The sequence below is a fragment of the Larimichthys crocea genome, chromosome XIII (assembly GCF_000972845.2).
Source record: "Larimichthys crocea isolate SSNF chromosome XIII, L_crocea_2.0, whole genome shotgun sequence".
Taxonomy (NCBI): domain Eukaryota; kingdom Metazoa; phylum Chordata; class Actinopteri; family Sciaenidae; genus Larimichthys; species Larimichthys crocea.
Window position 1 is genome coordinate 4,862,546 of NC_040023.1, and position 16,672 is coordinate 4,879,217.

Genomic DNA, 16,672 nt, shown 5'->3' on the forward strand with positions numbered 1-16,672 from the left:
GAGGTTTTCAGCTCTGGGGTACGGGGTGGACGCTGACGGGGAACAGAGCCAGTGTAGTGCCAGAACAGGAGCTGGGTAAGTGTTTAATGTAAACCAGGCTGAGCAGAAAAAGACAGACGCTGAGCTGGACATCTTACTGTTGGACTACTAAGTTATATTAGCTGGCTGCTATGGCTTGTATTGTTGCACTTGCTTGATGTTGAGCTGCTGGCAAAGTTGTCGACCTGCTAGTTTTTGATCATAAGTAATCAAGTACTCATGTACAGCTGTTCATATTTATGACAGTAGTATTGTGCCATGAAACTAAGGGTGCTAAATTGCAAAGATTTCTATGCAAAGTTGCTTTAATACATGTCGTTTTACTGTAGTATCAACAAAAATGTATCAGGTATCAATATTGTGATGTTATTTATGAGTAATTCTTAAATGAATTGCTATATTTTTACAAGAAGCATACCAATAAATAATTAATTGTAAGCTGCTTTGGATAAAAGCACCAGATAAATGAATATAAAGTAACTTTATACTCTCATTAAAACAATATATCTTATAATATCTTATAATCTTGTAATATTCAGTACTCGTCATATAGATGGACTATAGTTTCAACATGTTAGACTTTATGGAAAATACCTTGCAGTGGATGTGTGTGAAATATGTTCCACTAAACAAGCCTAAAACGATCAATCAAACCTCATATCAAGTCAGTAAGTCCTTTGGTCAATCGACAGAATCATTAATCAACAATATTTCGTTAATGGATTCATAATTACAATCATTGATCAAAGGAAATGTGTGGAATACTGGCTGGTTTCTGCTTCTTTGATGTCAGGATTTGCAGCCTTTTTCTGCTTCATGTCACTGCAAACTGAAAACATTTGGGTTTCAAGACTGTCCATCCATCCTGAAGACATCACAACGTTTTATAGCCTTAATAAAAATCAATAATAGAAAACAATGATCATTCGCAGCTCTGTTTCAGGACCAAACGCTCGCTTCCTTTCCCTTTTGCAAGCCTTTGTAGAATTAGCTCCCTCTAAATCTCATGATAAACCAATCTCATTCACATGGAGGAAATGACAAAAAAAAGGGGGCTCTGTTGTATCAAGTAGTTTTTTTTTTGTTTGCAGCAGAGCAATGTTGCAAGCCACAGCTGTCCTCAGATGCCCTCTAATCCAGCGGGCATCATTTGCAATGAGGAGTGTTTCAGGGCTGCAGAGTTGATCTGAACACTGGGTCTTACTCTTTGTACACACATCCTGGTGTGTATATATATATATATATATCCACTCGGCTACTACACACTGACATCCAAATCAACCCACAAATTTAAGCTCAGCTGCGATTATGTAATATTATCGGTGATTTGATCCACACACACACACACACACACACACACACACACACACACACACACACACATACATACATACATACGCCCTGAACGATAGTGTTTCGCATGATGTCATGTTGGACTCCTCGCAAGCAGGTTATGCAGAAATGTCCGAGCAGCATGAGGAAGGCATTTACGCAGGGAGCCGATGGGTTTCGTTTTCTGTTGCATGTGAGGAAAGGAAAAGGGGGGCAACGCCAAAATTCCGCTAAATAAATCACATTTTTTTTAATAGTATAAAAGGTGCACCCTAAAATAAAAATGCATGCATTAAAACAGCGCTAATAAAAACAATATGTCTCGATGTATTTGGACATAAAAAGCAGTGAATGTTGCACCTTTAGTCCACCAGTATCAAGTGGGCAGTGAATGAAAATGGGAAAAAAAAATTGGGAGAAGAAAAAAAACAAAAAAGTGCAGGTTGGTGGGTGATATATTTGCAAATGCGCATGCGCGCTTGCAGACGAATTAATAAAATATATTTTAGATTTTTTGAATGGAGGCTTGGTTCGCTACAAACCGTGGGGGGGAGAATAGCATAGCGATGATGTTCAGTCCGGTTCAACATCACATAACGAGAAAAGCCATGACACACGCACAAAAAAATTAAATACAGATACACACCTGTGTTCAACACTTATATTTGATGGAGGTTTAAAAAGGTCTAACTGGGTAAAAAAAAAAAACAAAGGGGGTAGGTGCAATTATTTAAAAACAACATATTTGCACCTATAGAGCAATATCAATCAATATCGATTGACAAAAACACTTAACAGATGCAGACTACTCCAGTTTTCCTACGAAGTGCCACAGACCCGATCTGCTACTACAACCAGCGTCAAGTCCACAGCAATAACAACGCCTCTGAGTTGAGTATTTTCAAAATAAAACCGCATCACAGGAAAGCCAAGCAAGTCTTACTCGTGCAATTGTAAGCAGCTCTACGACATATTTCTTGTTTTAACACTATTTTATTTTAAACACCGTCTCAGCTGTCCAACCACTACCAAAAACAGTGTACTTGCACAGATTCAGCGAATGAGACGAGTGCGGTGCTTTTATTTTGAAAGCGACACCGCCACACTTCCCGTCTCCTAACGTCCGATTCTGGCTGACTTGCCGCAGCTCCTCACCGCCGCCTCCTCCTCCTCCACCACCACCACCACCTCCTCCTCCTCCACCTCCTCCCCTCTCACAGACAATGAATGAAGGGGTTTTTAGGGGAATGGACTAGCCCAGGACCGGTTCAGGTATCTTAATGACACCCTTCTTAACATGTTAGCCCGCCCCAAAAAACCATCACAGAAACCGGCTCACCGCTGTCCCACCTTAACGTTAGCTGTCTAATCGACAAGAACAAAACATGCTGATTAATAACACCGGGTCCTGTCACACCATGTGATATATTACAGTGAAAAAATAAAAAATAAAGCTACAAAATAGGTTGTAGTATCTCCAACAAAGCGTCACTGACAAGCGTGTATGAGCTTACGTTACCTGCAGGATGCTCCAACTTCACTTCTCTCTCTGCGGCGCGGCCACGGCGAGCTTCGCTCCGTCAAGTTAGCCGGACCAAACAGGAAGTGCACAGACATGGCGTTCAAAATAAAAGCAGAAAGAAGGGAAAAAAATAAAAGCACACGGGCTTGAGGGGCGTTGACATAAAGATGTAACGCCAAACGTAACAGTAATCACAATGTCTTGTCTTTGACATACATATCGTGTCTCATTCAGCTAGAAAAAACGTCAATATGTGCTGTAACGTTCGTGTTTTAATAGCTAACGGATGACCGGAAACGCCCCGTTTCATGTCAGTTAGTTTGATAACGGCAGCAACACCTCTTGATATTTATACTAATTTATCAAAACAACCTTCTTTTAAAAAATCAGTCAACACAAGTGTATCGTTGTGTGTTTTCTTGCTTCATATCACACTAGTTTAGTTGTTGTTACCGGCTCATAACCGTGGAGTTGGTCCGGTCTCAGATGCTCCCGGGACGGAATGAATCCTCCTGAAAGTTGATGCTGCAATTTGCCACCGCGCTAATATCATCGCTGTCAATGCATGGTAAACACAAAACAAAGCATTTCCGGCATACAACTGTATTTATTTTTTTAAATAATTAATAACATCATGCACAATGTGTTGTATGTCAGAAATAATGAGGGGAATGAGTAAAGCAGGTGCGTTAATAAAAAATAAATTAAAAAAAGTGATCAGACTGTCCATTGGCATGTTTCTGTGCTATTATTCTGAAGGTACAATCGCCCCATCTTCCGGTTTTAGAGTAGCTTTACACTGAAGGCGCAAGACTCAAAGAAACCCACGCGCACTACCGCGAGACCACGCCCCCCTTACAGTAGCAGTATAAATAGACATAAAAAGGGAAATTTCTTTAAATTAATTTACCACTCTCTAATGGGTATATTTGATTTAGTCACCCGCCTTTATTATGAGTGTTAGGTTCTTTGATGTTATTCACACACAAACTGGAATGACTAAAGAAACATAACAAATATGTGAAATATGAGCACAATCATCACCGGCTTAAACATGATCTCATTCCTAATGTGGTTTCATTAAGTATCATTAATGATCTATCTATAATTCTTTTTTTTTTTTTAATTGCAGGAATGTTCCATGTGTATCCTGACATCATTTTTGTCCTCACACTTTCAAACCCGTGATAACAAGCGTGATCGGTCTAATGAAGACTACTGGGGCTCCGTTTAGCTTGTTTTTCTACCTGGTTGCCAGGTGCTTTCGAGCCCCCACCTCCCTTCCCCGGAGGACGAAGGGAGCGATTGCTGTTGATGATGGTAATGATGATGTACACCCCCCCCCCCCCCAGAGCAAGGGTGTACCAGAATACCGAACCACAACGGGACACAGAAAGCACAGCATCATCCTATAACTGGCTTATGCAACTGATCGGAGCCTCGTTCAGAGCATTATATAACTGCATTAGGTCAGCTTGCTGCTCACAGATGGGGCCGGGGACTACCACTGTCACACATTAACAATGTGGGTCAAATCCCAACTTTAGGCACACGGCTACTGTTTGTACATGGTCTGACGGCCAATAAGATGATGCTTCGCACAACATCAGCGTGTAACATATGTGAATTCCTGCTTGATTTTGTAGAGGAAACACTGTAAGCACTGTCGCCTCATGGCGAGAAGGTTCCTGGTTCGAAGACCCCTGGTCAACTGGGGGCGCCTTCATGTCCGGGCTTCCTCCCATAGTCCTCCTGTGGGAAGGTTAATTGGTGTAGGTGTGTGAAGAGTGTGGAATGGTTGTCTTCATGTGTCAGCATTGCGATCACACCCACACCGGCCAACGTCAGCTAGAGTTCGTCTCCAGCCCCCCGTGACCTCGATCAGGAAAAGCGGTTGTGGAAAACTGGATGGATGGAAACACTGATGTGCCTTTGTCACACGTCATTGTTTCAAACTAAACTGAACCCTGATGTGCTTTGTTTCGGACAGCTTTACTTCATGTACATACACCTTACATCAAGAGTTCTCTGTAAGCTTCAACTTTACATAAACCTGTATCTGTTTTAGAGATACCACACTCTGAGCTTCACAACGGCTCTTCAGAAACCTGTGTGTGACATCACAGACACTACGTCCATCTTCTGTACAGTCTATGGTCCTAATACGTATGTGAAAAAAACACTGTAAAACGCCTTTTGTAGTTCCAACAGGAACAAATCTAACAAATATGTGATGAGAAATGTCCTCAAATAATGTCACCTGGGTCTTAAGTCTAAACTAGAAACTTGTAGCCTAACAACCCCGAATTTCAAGTTGGTTAAGCGCTCTTAAGAACTGGGACAGAGTGAGGATCTAATGAAAATATACTATTGATGGTTGCATTGTGGGAAATGTAGTTTCCAGTTCTGTAGCATGACATATTTTAAGCACTACAAGTCTTGATATTTCAGCACCTGCCGCTTTAATTTGGATCATTTCCGTTGTATTTTTTTGTGCAAACTTTTATCAATGGGTTAAGCATGTAAACTGTTTTATGATTTGTGATCCGTAAAGGCACAAATGAGGAAGTCGTAGAGGTGTTTAGAAGATATTATATCATGACTGTGCAGGATAAATCGGCACAGTAACGTTTCGGTTCTCTGAGATTTGCCACCAGATGTTCAAGCACGACTTCAGAGGTCGTCCATTTCTCGTTCTTCCCCAACACAAGCCTTGAATGAATATTGTGAAGTATAATGAAGTGTTGTGTTCAGCCCCCCCTCCACACACACACTTTGCTCATGCTGATCTTGTGATAGGGGAAAAACACATTCCCTCTACTTGCCAAATGTGTGTGCTCTCGTGCTTTTGTGTGTGTGTGTGTGTCTGTGTGTGTGTGTTCACTAGGGAATCCTGCATCGAAGGAACACAATAAATCACATTTTAGCAGGATCATGTGATTAATGGAGGGAGGGCAGTGAAGCATTTGGAAATCCCTGCTGACCGCACTTGATGACATTGTGTTTGCAGCTTCTGGAGAAAACACGGGACGATTCCCAAAGTAGTGTGTAAAAAAAGAACAGCTTATCATACACATTTAGAAATTGTGCACATATATCCAAATCTATTCCACATGATGAAATTTGGTGTGTCTCCTACAAAGGAAAGGTCTAATTTGATGGCCAACAGCCCCACCTACAGGACAGAAACGTTACCTACACTCTGATTAAAGACTACAAAACAGATTCAGCGCTTCTGTTTTAATGAAAAGTGGACATACAGAAGATTGTGTGAGCAACTTTACAATTAAAGATATTAAAAATGGTCCCTTTGGATAACTGTGTGCAATATATAATAAGGCACTCTGGGCTCGAGAACAAAGCTGTACAATAATGAATAACTAGAAAATCTCAAACATCCATGGGATCTAACTGTTTTAAAGAAACTGATAAAAAACAACAAGAGACATACATAAGTGTAGAGAAACAACGTCCTCAGGGATGATTTAAGTTTCATTTGGTCTCATCCTATTAAAAAAAAAGGCATGTAGTGCTCTCAATTCAAATCATTGTAACAGTGAAGGAAGAAAACAACCTGAGGTGGAAAACAAACTGGAATGTGTGATTAAAGCTCAACTCAAACTATTTCAACTCGAGCCACAAAAGGCAACGTTTCAGTAACGCACGCGGTGGCTTCAGGTGAAAAATTCCTTCTCTGATTCTTTAAATGTGGAGCTGTAAAGCGAAGCTAAAGCTATCTTGGTGCAAATAGCAAAGAGGCGAGAACAGCCACGTGTTTAGCTGAAGTCTCTGTCGGGGAGCACCAGCGGAGCCACCAGGGTCCAGAGATACAGGGCCAAGCCGAGCCAGCTGGAGCTGATCTTCACCCACACGGCCGGCATGGAGCTCTGCATGGTGTGGTAGTCGACATCGGGCCTGATCGGGCCGAGAACAAAGTCAGAGAGGGGTCGAGTGTGATGGAGCAAGCTGAGAGACAAATAACAGATACTTACTTGTACCAGTTGGTGAGAGTCATCATGATGTAAAGAGAGGCCAGGAAGAGGCTGAAGTGGAAGAAGGAGTAGCTGTAGGTGACTCCATCCCCTTCGTTGTCCACGGCCCGTCGGACTCCGTCCTCACCTACAGGGGCCTCTTCGATGGGGGTAAGACCCTGACCTTCCTCTGTCTGCATCAGCTTGTTCACCTGGGAGTTGTTGGAGGAGCGGATACTGCGAGAGAGACAAAAAGTTGAGGTGCCGAGTGAAGGCAAATCACAATGATAGTGATGATAGCGATGACGTGATGATGTAGAATACCTGGCGTAAAGAGTGCAAAACAAGAAGATGAGCAATCCCACAACGCCCTGTGCGTCCCACCACTGGGTGTGTGTAGGGGCTGCGGTAGGACCAACAGGTCCTGGTGCTGGAGTTGCATCGGGAGGCTGGACCAGACTCAACAGACTGGGGTTACACTGCCGGTCTGGAGGTCAGAAACAAAGAGTGTAAACAGCATGGCAACTAGGACTGAATACATTTACCAGGGCTGCGGCCGTGTAGTGACTCTTTGGACTTACTGGGGTTGTTGGACATCGCTGACCAGGTGACGTACATGGTGTAGAGGGAGATGAGGGAGGCCTGGAGCAGGCCTGAGCTTGGCTGAGCCTCCTGTGGAGATACAGCACGAGGATGAGTCAGAGAATAAATCCTTGAGCCGGTAAAACAAAACTCTATTCATCACTCAGGTCGTTTTGTCCTCACGCACGGAGACAACAGGAGGTCACAGCTAGGACGAAATGCTAATTTACTGTTAGCTCGTCTTCTAGGTTGAGCTTAAAATAGCAGATATCCTTATCCCCTATGAACATACGGACATCACTGGTAGTGTAGAGTATTATTCATTAGGGATTAGAACACGTCTGTCTTTAAAGTCTCTTTGTTACCTGAACTTTGGGCAGAATGGCCACGATGGACACGATGATGCAGAAAATGAAGTTGAGGCTGATGAAGACCTTGTGCTCCGTGCAGTCGTCGGGTTTGGTGTAAAACACGTAGAAGAGCACGATGGCGGTGAAAGCCAAGGCGAAGTTGAGGATGGTGATGGACAGCAGAGCTGCGAGGAAGACGATCAAAATGTAGTAGACATAATAGAACTATCGCCCTTCAAAAAGGCCTTTGGGAAATCCTTCAATTTTAGACTTGAGTTGAAAGGTTTGCTGCGATAAATGGATTCTCTGTGTGGCTCTTATACCTGCAAACCAGCACTTGGTGTTTCCTTCCTCTGCCCTCACCAGCCAGGACTGGTTCCAGGAATGGGCGAAGTCCACGAGCAGGATGAGCTGGATGATGATGAAGATGAAGGAGCCCACCACGCCAAAGTAATACCACACTGAGAGCAGAGAGAGGACGATCCGGGACTTTAGGTTAGAGGGTTATTAGGTGGTGCTATGACAGAGGTATATATTTAAAGAACAGTAGTTCTTGTTATAGAAATTGATGTTTAGCTTATTTATGAACAATAAGCATCAGAAATGAAAATATATTTATAGTGTCACATTTGATCTTATTGCATTTTTAATTAGATTTTTATATTCTTTTCTTTTTTTTAAAATCTTATTTATTGTTATATGACTAGTGCTTTTCACATCAGACACATTTATTGTACTGCTGTCCCTGTGTTAACCTACATACATAAATGTATATAAATGTCCACTGTCCAACCAATAAAACTGAAACTTAACGCAGTGGTTATTTACCCTGAACACAAACTAACAATCTGTCTTTTTTAAATTAAAAATTCGAGCATAGCTTCTCTAGAAATACAGACCAGCTCTGAAACTGGAAATCTAATTTAAAAAAGCGAGTTTACAAAATAAAAAACACAGACTTTCTGATCAAAGAGGAAGTTTAAACTTATGTGAAGCTGTGTGACCTGCTGGACTGGGTGTCATACCTGTGTTAAAGGTGCCATCAGGAATGAAGAAAGCTCCCACGGTAATTCCGACCAGCATCAGGAACTTGAAGAACCAGAAACTGGGAAGAATGAAGTAAAGTTAATGAGAGTATGTTTTTATCTCAGTATGAATACAGTGTTAGATGTGCAGTCCCCATGTTTGGCCACCAGAGTGCAGCGTGTCTTAATCATGCGGGGTACTGTGGTACTGGTACGGCACGGTACCAACCCATTTTGGAGGTAGGCTCGCGGGTCCTTGCTGCTGCGCACTCGGATCATGATGACGGAGAAGAAGAAGAAGAAGCAGGCCATGGCGAAGCACATTCGGTACACCGACTTGTAGCCGACAATGACGTCACAGTTCACCAAGTTATGGGTTATGCCAGGTATGCCTGAGCCACCAACACAGAAACCCGGAATCTGAAACAATGGGTGGAGGACAGGCGTGGATTAATTAGGTCAACTGTAGAGTGTTTTTTAAAGATCACTTCTTCTGAGACTACTGGTTAAAAAAATACATCATAAAAAAACATCCTGTCCACAGGATCACTGTTGCTGGGTTACAGCATTATGAAACCCGTCTGAATTATTTTCCTATTTGGTGTGGAAATGGAAATCACACATGGCTGCAAAAAATGTATTAATACTCAGTTTGCCTTATGAAATGATTAAAGAGCCTGATGAAACAACCCCGTGTGGACCATCACAACCAGCCTTATGAAAATGTACATTTTTCAGATGTTGCTCCATGCCCGGGAGAATCATAATGACAGACACCAGAGTCCCCAGCAGCATCAGGAAGGAGAAGGCCAGCCGACTCATGGTGGAGTTGTACGTTGACGGGCAGCATGCTGACAGGAGGCAGGGGGCTGAGCCGCACAAACAGGACGCCTGCAGAAGAGACAGGGGAGAGAATTAGCGGGGCCTTTGTACGCGTTCATATTTGATGAGGGACAGGACTCTGGGGTGTGGGATAATCAGGGTAATGCATGCATGGCTTAAAACGACGAAAACAAAACAAATAACAGTGCGTCTGCTGTCGGGGCAACCATCTTTCTCCTTCTTCTGAAGCAGAGACAAATGATTTTACAGCGGTCAGAATCAGGTCTGCGATTAGAGCTGGGCGTGTTGTTATTCAGGATCACAGAGGATCCCTGTAAGACTGCTGGTCTGAGACAGAGACTGTAGCTGAGATCAGCCATCCTTCACTACAAAAGTACACAAGCCTTGGGTGTAAACAGTGCTGCTCTGACGAGGAGACCTTACTAATAACTCAAACACAGTTTACTTTAAAAAGGTCCAGTGCGTCAGATTTAGGTCAGATCTGGATTTATAATATGCATAACTATGTTTTCATTAGTTTATAATCACCTGAAAATGAGAATCATTATGTTTTTGTTACCTTACAATGAGCCTTTCACATCTTCCACCGTGTTTCTACAGACAAACTAAACTTAACTAGATTGGGTGTTCACACATTTTGTGCCCACTATAGTTTGAGGGTTGCAATCAGCTACTATACAACTAGATACCCCCAAATCCTACACACCGGTCCTTTAAGAATATTACAAAAACTCCTATGAGATATTTCACATGACATATAAAGTGACATTTACGTGTTTTTATTGTATTAAAATTGTAAAAAAAAAAAGGACTGGATATCAAACGTCAATACTTTTCTGGTACGACATGATGACTGAACATTTAAAAAAGGATGTCTTATTTTGATTTTTTTTTTAATTTAGAGAAAAAAAACAATTATATTTCTCAAAATAAAGCAACAAATGATAATAAATAAATCACCCTGTTGTCATTTATAACAGTAGCAAGTAGGTTTTCACACACAAGCAATAAGTCTTGGTGATTATAAGGCTTCATGAAAGCATATAATATATGTTTACATGAGTCTGTGTTGTAAAGTAAAGTCCAGTGACAATAAGACTGAATATAAATCAGTGTTATAGTAAAAAGGTGACGCCCCACTGCAAAGGGGATGACTTAATATCCCGGAAATATCGCCTTCGTAAAAAAAACAAAAAAACACCTTTCAGTTATGACAGGTCCAAAAGAAAATATGACATTTTATACACGTTATAACATTAATAGCACCTATTTTAAAACTTTAAATAAAGCCAAAAGACAACGTAAAGACGCCGGAATCAGGAAATTTAATACCACCTTGCACGTCGTAAACAACACGCAGTCGGTCTTAAAAGTGTGTTTAACTCGGGTATAATGCTTAAACTTAACAAAAGATGTAACGTTACCTAGTTAAAATTGTTAAAATTTAAGCTTGTAAATAAATAAAATGTGTTCAGACACGTACGTTAACGTAACATAACTGATTTTAACGGCTACGTTCACATGACGACGACGACGTTGTAACTGTGTCTCGGTGAAGGAAGTGTGAGAAATACAAAAAAAATCTACGTATATCATCTAGAAACTCCACAGTTGGTTAAAGTTATACTCACACAGCTGGCCAGGGAACTAATTGCTAAACAAGCTCCCATGTCGGGGTTTTTCTTGTTGTTGTTTTAAAGCGAAACTCCGATGAAAAGTCGTGAAATCTTCCACACACAAAAAAAAACTTCAGGAAGAAACTGAGCCAAAATGGCGATGTCAAGTCACTCACAAGTAACGGACGGAAATCGGTGCCGCTCCTTCAAAATAAAAGATTTGAAGCCATTAATGGTTACACAGCACAGCAGAGACACGCTGTTTCAGTTTGTTTATTCATTATGGGGCACTTATTATTACAGGATAATATGGAATACAGCAATAATTCATCAATTCAACAGTGTTATGATGTTTGTTTTAGACACTGTTGACTATGCTTGTTTTATTTTAACGTCAAATCCGCCCTACCTCCGGCTTTGCTCGGGTAAATTTGGGTAAATTACATCCTGCATGTTGACTTTATGTTAGGGCGTTATACGAACAACACCCACGTAACATCCACGCTGTGATTGGCTTACTGAGGTGTCACGCCAAACGTTTGACCAATTGTATGTCAATGCGCAAAAGCAAAAGCATTTCTTGACAACAGTCCTATTATTTACTACCATAACACTTAAAAATGTGCTTCATGTCAAATATATTCTGTGTGATTCAGGTAGTTTCAAAGGGACGTTTGATATATTTCATGTTAAAAGCACATCTTTCACTAAACTATGTGTAGGAGCCATCAGTGTGTCTATTTTAATTAGAGTTTTTGTTTGTGTCACTAATTGCAGATGGGCACCAGGTGTATAAATAGATCATTTTAGGTTAGTTTTGGGTAGTAGATGAAGCCGTTTAGCCACAAGACAAGAAATACAACCATATACCACAAAGTCCTCAAGTGTAAGTACCAGGATTCATGTGCAACCTTTCAATAAACAACAACAACAAAGAAACCTGATGGAAACGGTCAGGAATCCGCCTCTCACCTACCAAGTGACTGAAACAAAGTTGGACAGTTACTACTATTATGTGACATAAAGGAAGTAAAAGCAACTATATTAGGAAAATTCCCGGGGAAATTTTGAGTGTACCTGATGCTTGGTTCATGTTACGGATATAATATTGTTCCCACTGCTGTGTTAATAATAGCTGTGTCATTGAGGTTCATAGGGGACAGTGTGTGGCAAGTGTTTGAAAGTTCTGGAAAAGTTTTGACACAAAACATGCGTGTATGTACAACTATCATTTGTACATTAGTAGATAATATTATAAAGAGTATGGCCTAGATCTGCTCTGTATGGAAAGTGTCATGTGGTGTCATGATTTGGCTTTATATAAATAAAACTGAATTTAATTATATTGTGGTATTCGCAGCAGCCTCTTTAGCTCCAGAAGCTTCCTTTTTATTTTCACTGTTAACACTGCAATATTCCTTTTAAGGTCTTACAATGTGTAATTAAAACTATGATTATTGTGGCTTTGTAATCTTTGTTGAGTTGTGCCTCTTCCACCATCCCATATTATACTAATCTAATCTAAGAAACACAAACTGGTTGGTATTAAAGTCTGCAAATAAGCCAGCGTGTTACATCCTTCACCCTCCTCTGGAGATATGTTGTTATTGTTCTTCTTCATAAATTGAAACTTTTCATATTGAAACTTCATAAGCTATATTAACTTTGCTGCGCCGATGAGACTTGTGCACTATTCTGGCTTCTGTGCCTGGAAAAGAAATGTTGTTTTCAGTGGTATCATAAATAAATATTTATATTATTTCATAGCCAGTGATTCACACATACTGCTTGCCCTCTAATGGAGGACATGATCTGTAGATACTGTGGATATGTATGGAAAAACACAGGCAAGAGGAAGACTACAGAATGCTAAAGGAGCAGCATGTACCTGAAAAAACAAGACTACTCCACAAACACATTTCTTTACCTTCTTTTCAAATTTAAACTAAACCTGAATCTGTTCAGTGTGGTTAGACGGTTGCGGTGACAGAACTTTTTTGCATATTTTGCTGTCAGCCATTAAAGGAAATGTCCATCGACTTGACACATTAAAGTGCGTTTACAGGAGTACTACTTATTTAAGCTCTCCAATCATTTCAGTACCTGTCCTAGTAGTAGTCCTCACTGTTCTTCCATCATTTGTCATCACTCACTTGCACACCTGTATTCAGTCAGAATACTTACCAGCCCTTTATCCTTTTTATCCTTGACCTTTTCCTGCTTATAACAAGTGGCAACCTCCGTGGCTGTCAAGTGAAGCCAATGAGGCAAGTGCAGTTCCTCAAACGTCCACTTGAAGCTGGCTACAGAACAAGACAATCTCCATAAGCCCCCATATTAAAATGCCCAACTTCACAGCAGAAATAAACATGTTTACAGTCTGGTACAAAAAAAAAAACAGTTTTGGTCTCTGCAGCTTATTTCCTCTTTCATGCCAACTGTACTAATGCTGAATTTCTATATAACTAACTGTTCAAATTATGTTAAGGTTGAAATTATGCATAATTAACAGCATGGCCTGTTTTAGATTCTGAGCTTCAAACTGGCTCTCCAGAAACCTGTGGGTGACATCACGGATACGCCGTCCATTCTTTATACTGTCAGTGGCTTATACCTCTTTTAAGCTTGGTCGCTTGATCTGATTGCCCTCTGCTGAATCCTGTTCTCTTCAGTGACCCAGAAAACTTTTACTCTGTAATCTGTTTGGCCTGTAAGTTGATGTAATATGCCATTACATTGACATTGGTGAAAGGTTTATTTTCAGATGCAATACAACACATTTATACTTTTCTTACTAAATGGGAATTTTAGGGGGAAAAGCACTATTAACCTACGGTATGACCAGTGCAAAGTCACTTTATATCCCAATCATATACCCATATAAGAGCAAATAAGAGTAATGCTGATTTAATATCACCAGACGCAGCACATAGTCAGGTGTGACAAGAAAAGTCAGACAGCGAGTTCAAAGCATTTGGTAGGGAGGGAGGGCTCCATCTGTTTGTGTCTGACCTTCATAAACACATCGAAGGCGCTCGCCTGTGAATAAAACTTCTTCTTCACACCTTCATCTTCCTCCAGTCTACAGAGCAGCAGGCTCACCACGTCCTCAAAAAAAAGAAAAAAAGAAAAAAGCACGGTTCAAATCACTGCATGCGTTAATGAGCGCTTAAATTAATTTGATGTTAAGCAGGTAACAGCTTCATTATAATGTTATGCCAACATTCCTAGAGGGACTGATGTTGATTCAAGTGATGTTTTTTTCATTATAATCCCAGGACTTCATGTGGCTGCTTATGGGTAGTCAATAGTATTATCAGTACAACATGCACTCTCTCATTTTCTCCATGGTTCTGAGTTAATATTGATGTATTTGACAGGTTTATCAGTGGTTTAATGGTACACTGTAGTGCTATTAGAATGGACCACTGTATATCAAAGCAGCCACAGACAGGAACACTGAACTAATGCATTAAAAAACTACTGATCTACTGAAGCTCATTTAATCTGCGATGTACCCATTCGTATCTCTAGCTCTAGTTACTATTACTTAGATCTATAACCAAATTACACATCCTGTTGGCCTATATATGTCACTGTGCATAACAGTAATTGCAGTTACCTTATGTTCTCCAGCTGTAGCTGGCTGAGTTGAACTCTCTGGGTCTGTCTGGCCCAAGCCTCCTTAGCTGTCAAGTGAAGCCAATGCATAAGTGCCAACAACTGCAGTTCCTCAAACGTCCTCTTGAGGCTGGCTACAGAACGAGTCAGTTTCCATAAGCCCCCATGTTAAAATGTCCAACTTCACAACAGAAATAAACATGTTTACAGCCTGGTACAAAAAATAGTTTTAGTCTCTATAGCTACTTTCCCCGTTCATGACAACTGTACTGACTCTGAATTAACAGTGTGTCCACTTTGATTGACAGATAGGTGGTTACAGGTGGTTTGTTTGAGGATTCAGGTGTCATTTGACCAGCCTCAGGTCCTCTAACGATCCACATCTCTGCTGTTTTTTGGATTAGCCGGGAGGCAAAAAAGGCAGGACTGCCAAATCAAAACGGCTCATGTCCATTCTTTATACTGGTCATGTGCCGTTATGTCTTTGGTCATTTGTATGTGTGATAGAAGTTTGTTATAGTATTATAGACATATTACTGATAATAAATAAAGAAAACAGTCAAACCTCTACTACAAATACATGTGCACAACACATAAATCCTAATTTAAAAAAATGGAGAAAGTCTGATGGGTTTATTATGCCTGTTTTTAGCACCTCTGCTTCCCACAAAACTAAATATTGAGGCTGTAATAAAAAAGCCTGTTGACAGCCTTAGGTGAAATCACAGCTGATTTTGCCATTACATGACCACTGTTTCTATTTTAAGGTGGTAGTATCTACAATACATGTGTCACAGTTTCATTGTGTTTGTATTAGGAATGAGATAAGGAAGCAAAAAGAAATGATTCATGTACCTCAGGACCGAGCATAAATAGATCAGTGATCGGATCCAATCATATAACAGGTGAAAGGGCGATTCCATTTCTTAATATTTGAATGTGTAGATGCGGTGCACCCCTCGGTAAAATCACAATGGTACAAACCTTTGAGGCGCAGCGGCGAGAGAAAGCGGCGAGAGTTACACCAGAAGCCGTACTACTGTGACTTCAAAATAAAACAAAAACACTACTACTACTACTAATAATAATAATAATATGTAAAAATAACAATAATGCTTGTACCTTGTACCAAAAGACTACGATACATCTATCATCTATTTTGAGTTACTTGATTTATGAGACTTAATCATAGGCACAATAGTATTCTTGAAGCATTGCATCGGACAGCAAATTTAAAATTTCTTTTTATTTATTCCGTTCTTTATTCAGGGAAACCTTGACTGAGCAAATAGCTCTTTTACAGCAATGCTGTAATAATAATAACAATAATGTTCGTAATTTTACGTTGGTTTGTATACTTTTTTTTTAAATAGAAGATTACTGTAAAAAATGTGTAAAATTTGAGTTATTTTCCATAAATTTACAGTTTTATTTTGACAGTGTAGTGTTGACATGCCAACCCAGCCAGATTTTATTATTTATGTTTACAGGCTCTCAGTAAATAATATATTCTGTACTATCTGTAGCAGAATAGGAATAATATTAGATATTTTTTGTGCTGTTGTTTTCTGTGCATGTTCTGATACCATTTTCCCCCAGCAGCTATTGTGCTCTTACTTTGAAGGTCCCTCCCTCTCTCCTTGTATCCTCCGGGCTCCGTGCGAGCGGCTTGACGGTCCTCCCCCCTGTTGCTGCTGCTGGGAATGAGCGGCTCACAGTGAAGTGCTCGGCTGCTATCAGCGCTGAGTAGTCCGCTATGCCGCGGGTCCAG

General features: G+C 40.6%; 2 protein-coding genes across 2 annotated transcripts in view; both read right to left on the bottom strand.

Moving 5' to 3' along the window:
• hivep3a (HIVEP zinc finger 3a) overlaps positions 1–3,461 on the bottom strand; it is a 37,342-nt gene extending 33,881 nt beyond the window's left edge. The window contains exons 1-2 of the mRNA XM_019258551.2: positions 3,347–3,461; positions 2,891–2,941 (exon numbers count right to left, since the gene is read on the bottom strand). The gene's annotated coding sequence lies outside the window, so the exon portion shown is untranslated. The remainder of the gene's footprint in view (positions 1–2,890; positions 2,942–3,346) is intronic.
• A 2,657-nt stretch (positions 3,462–6,118) lies between these two features.
• Positions 6,119–11,450, bottom strand: serinc2 (serine incorporator 2). Its single transcript, XM_010753641.3, has 10 exons — positions 11,296–11,450; positions 9,551–9,712; positions 9,051–9,241; positions 8,822–8,901; positions 8,120–8,257; positions 7,812–7,981; positions 7,446–7,536; positions 7,189–7,351; positions 6,886–7,101; positions 6,119–6,808 (listed from the first exon to the last, which is right to left on the bottom strand). Exons 1-10 carry the CDS (start codon positions 11,332–11,334, stop codon positions 6,670–6,672), a joined length of 1,389 nt encoding a protein of 462 aa, XP_010751943.3. The 5' UTR covers positions 11,335–11,450; the 3' UTR covers positions 6,119–6,669.
• Between the last annotated feature and the right edge of the window lie 5,222 nt (positions 11,451–16,672).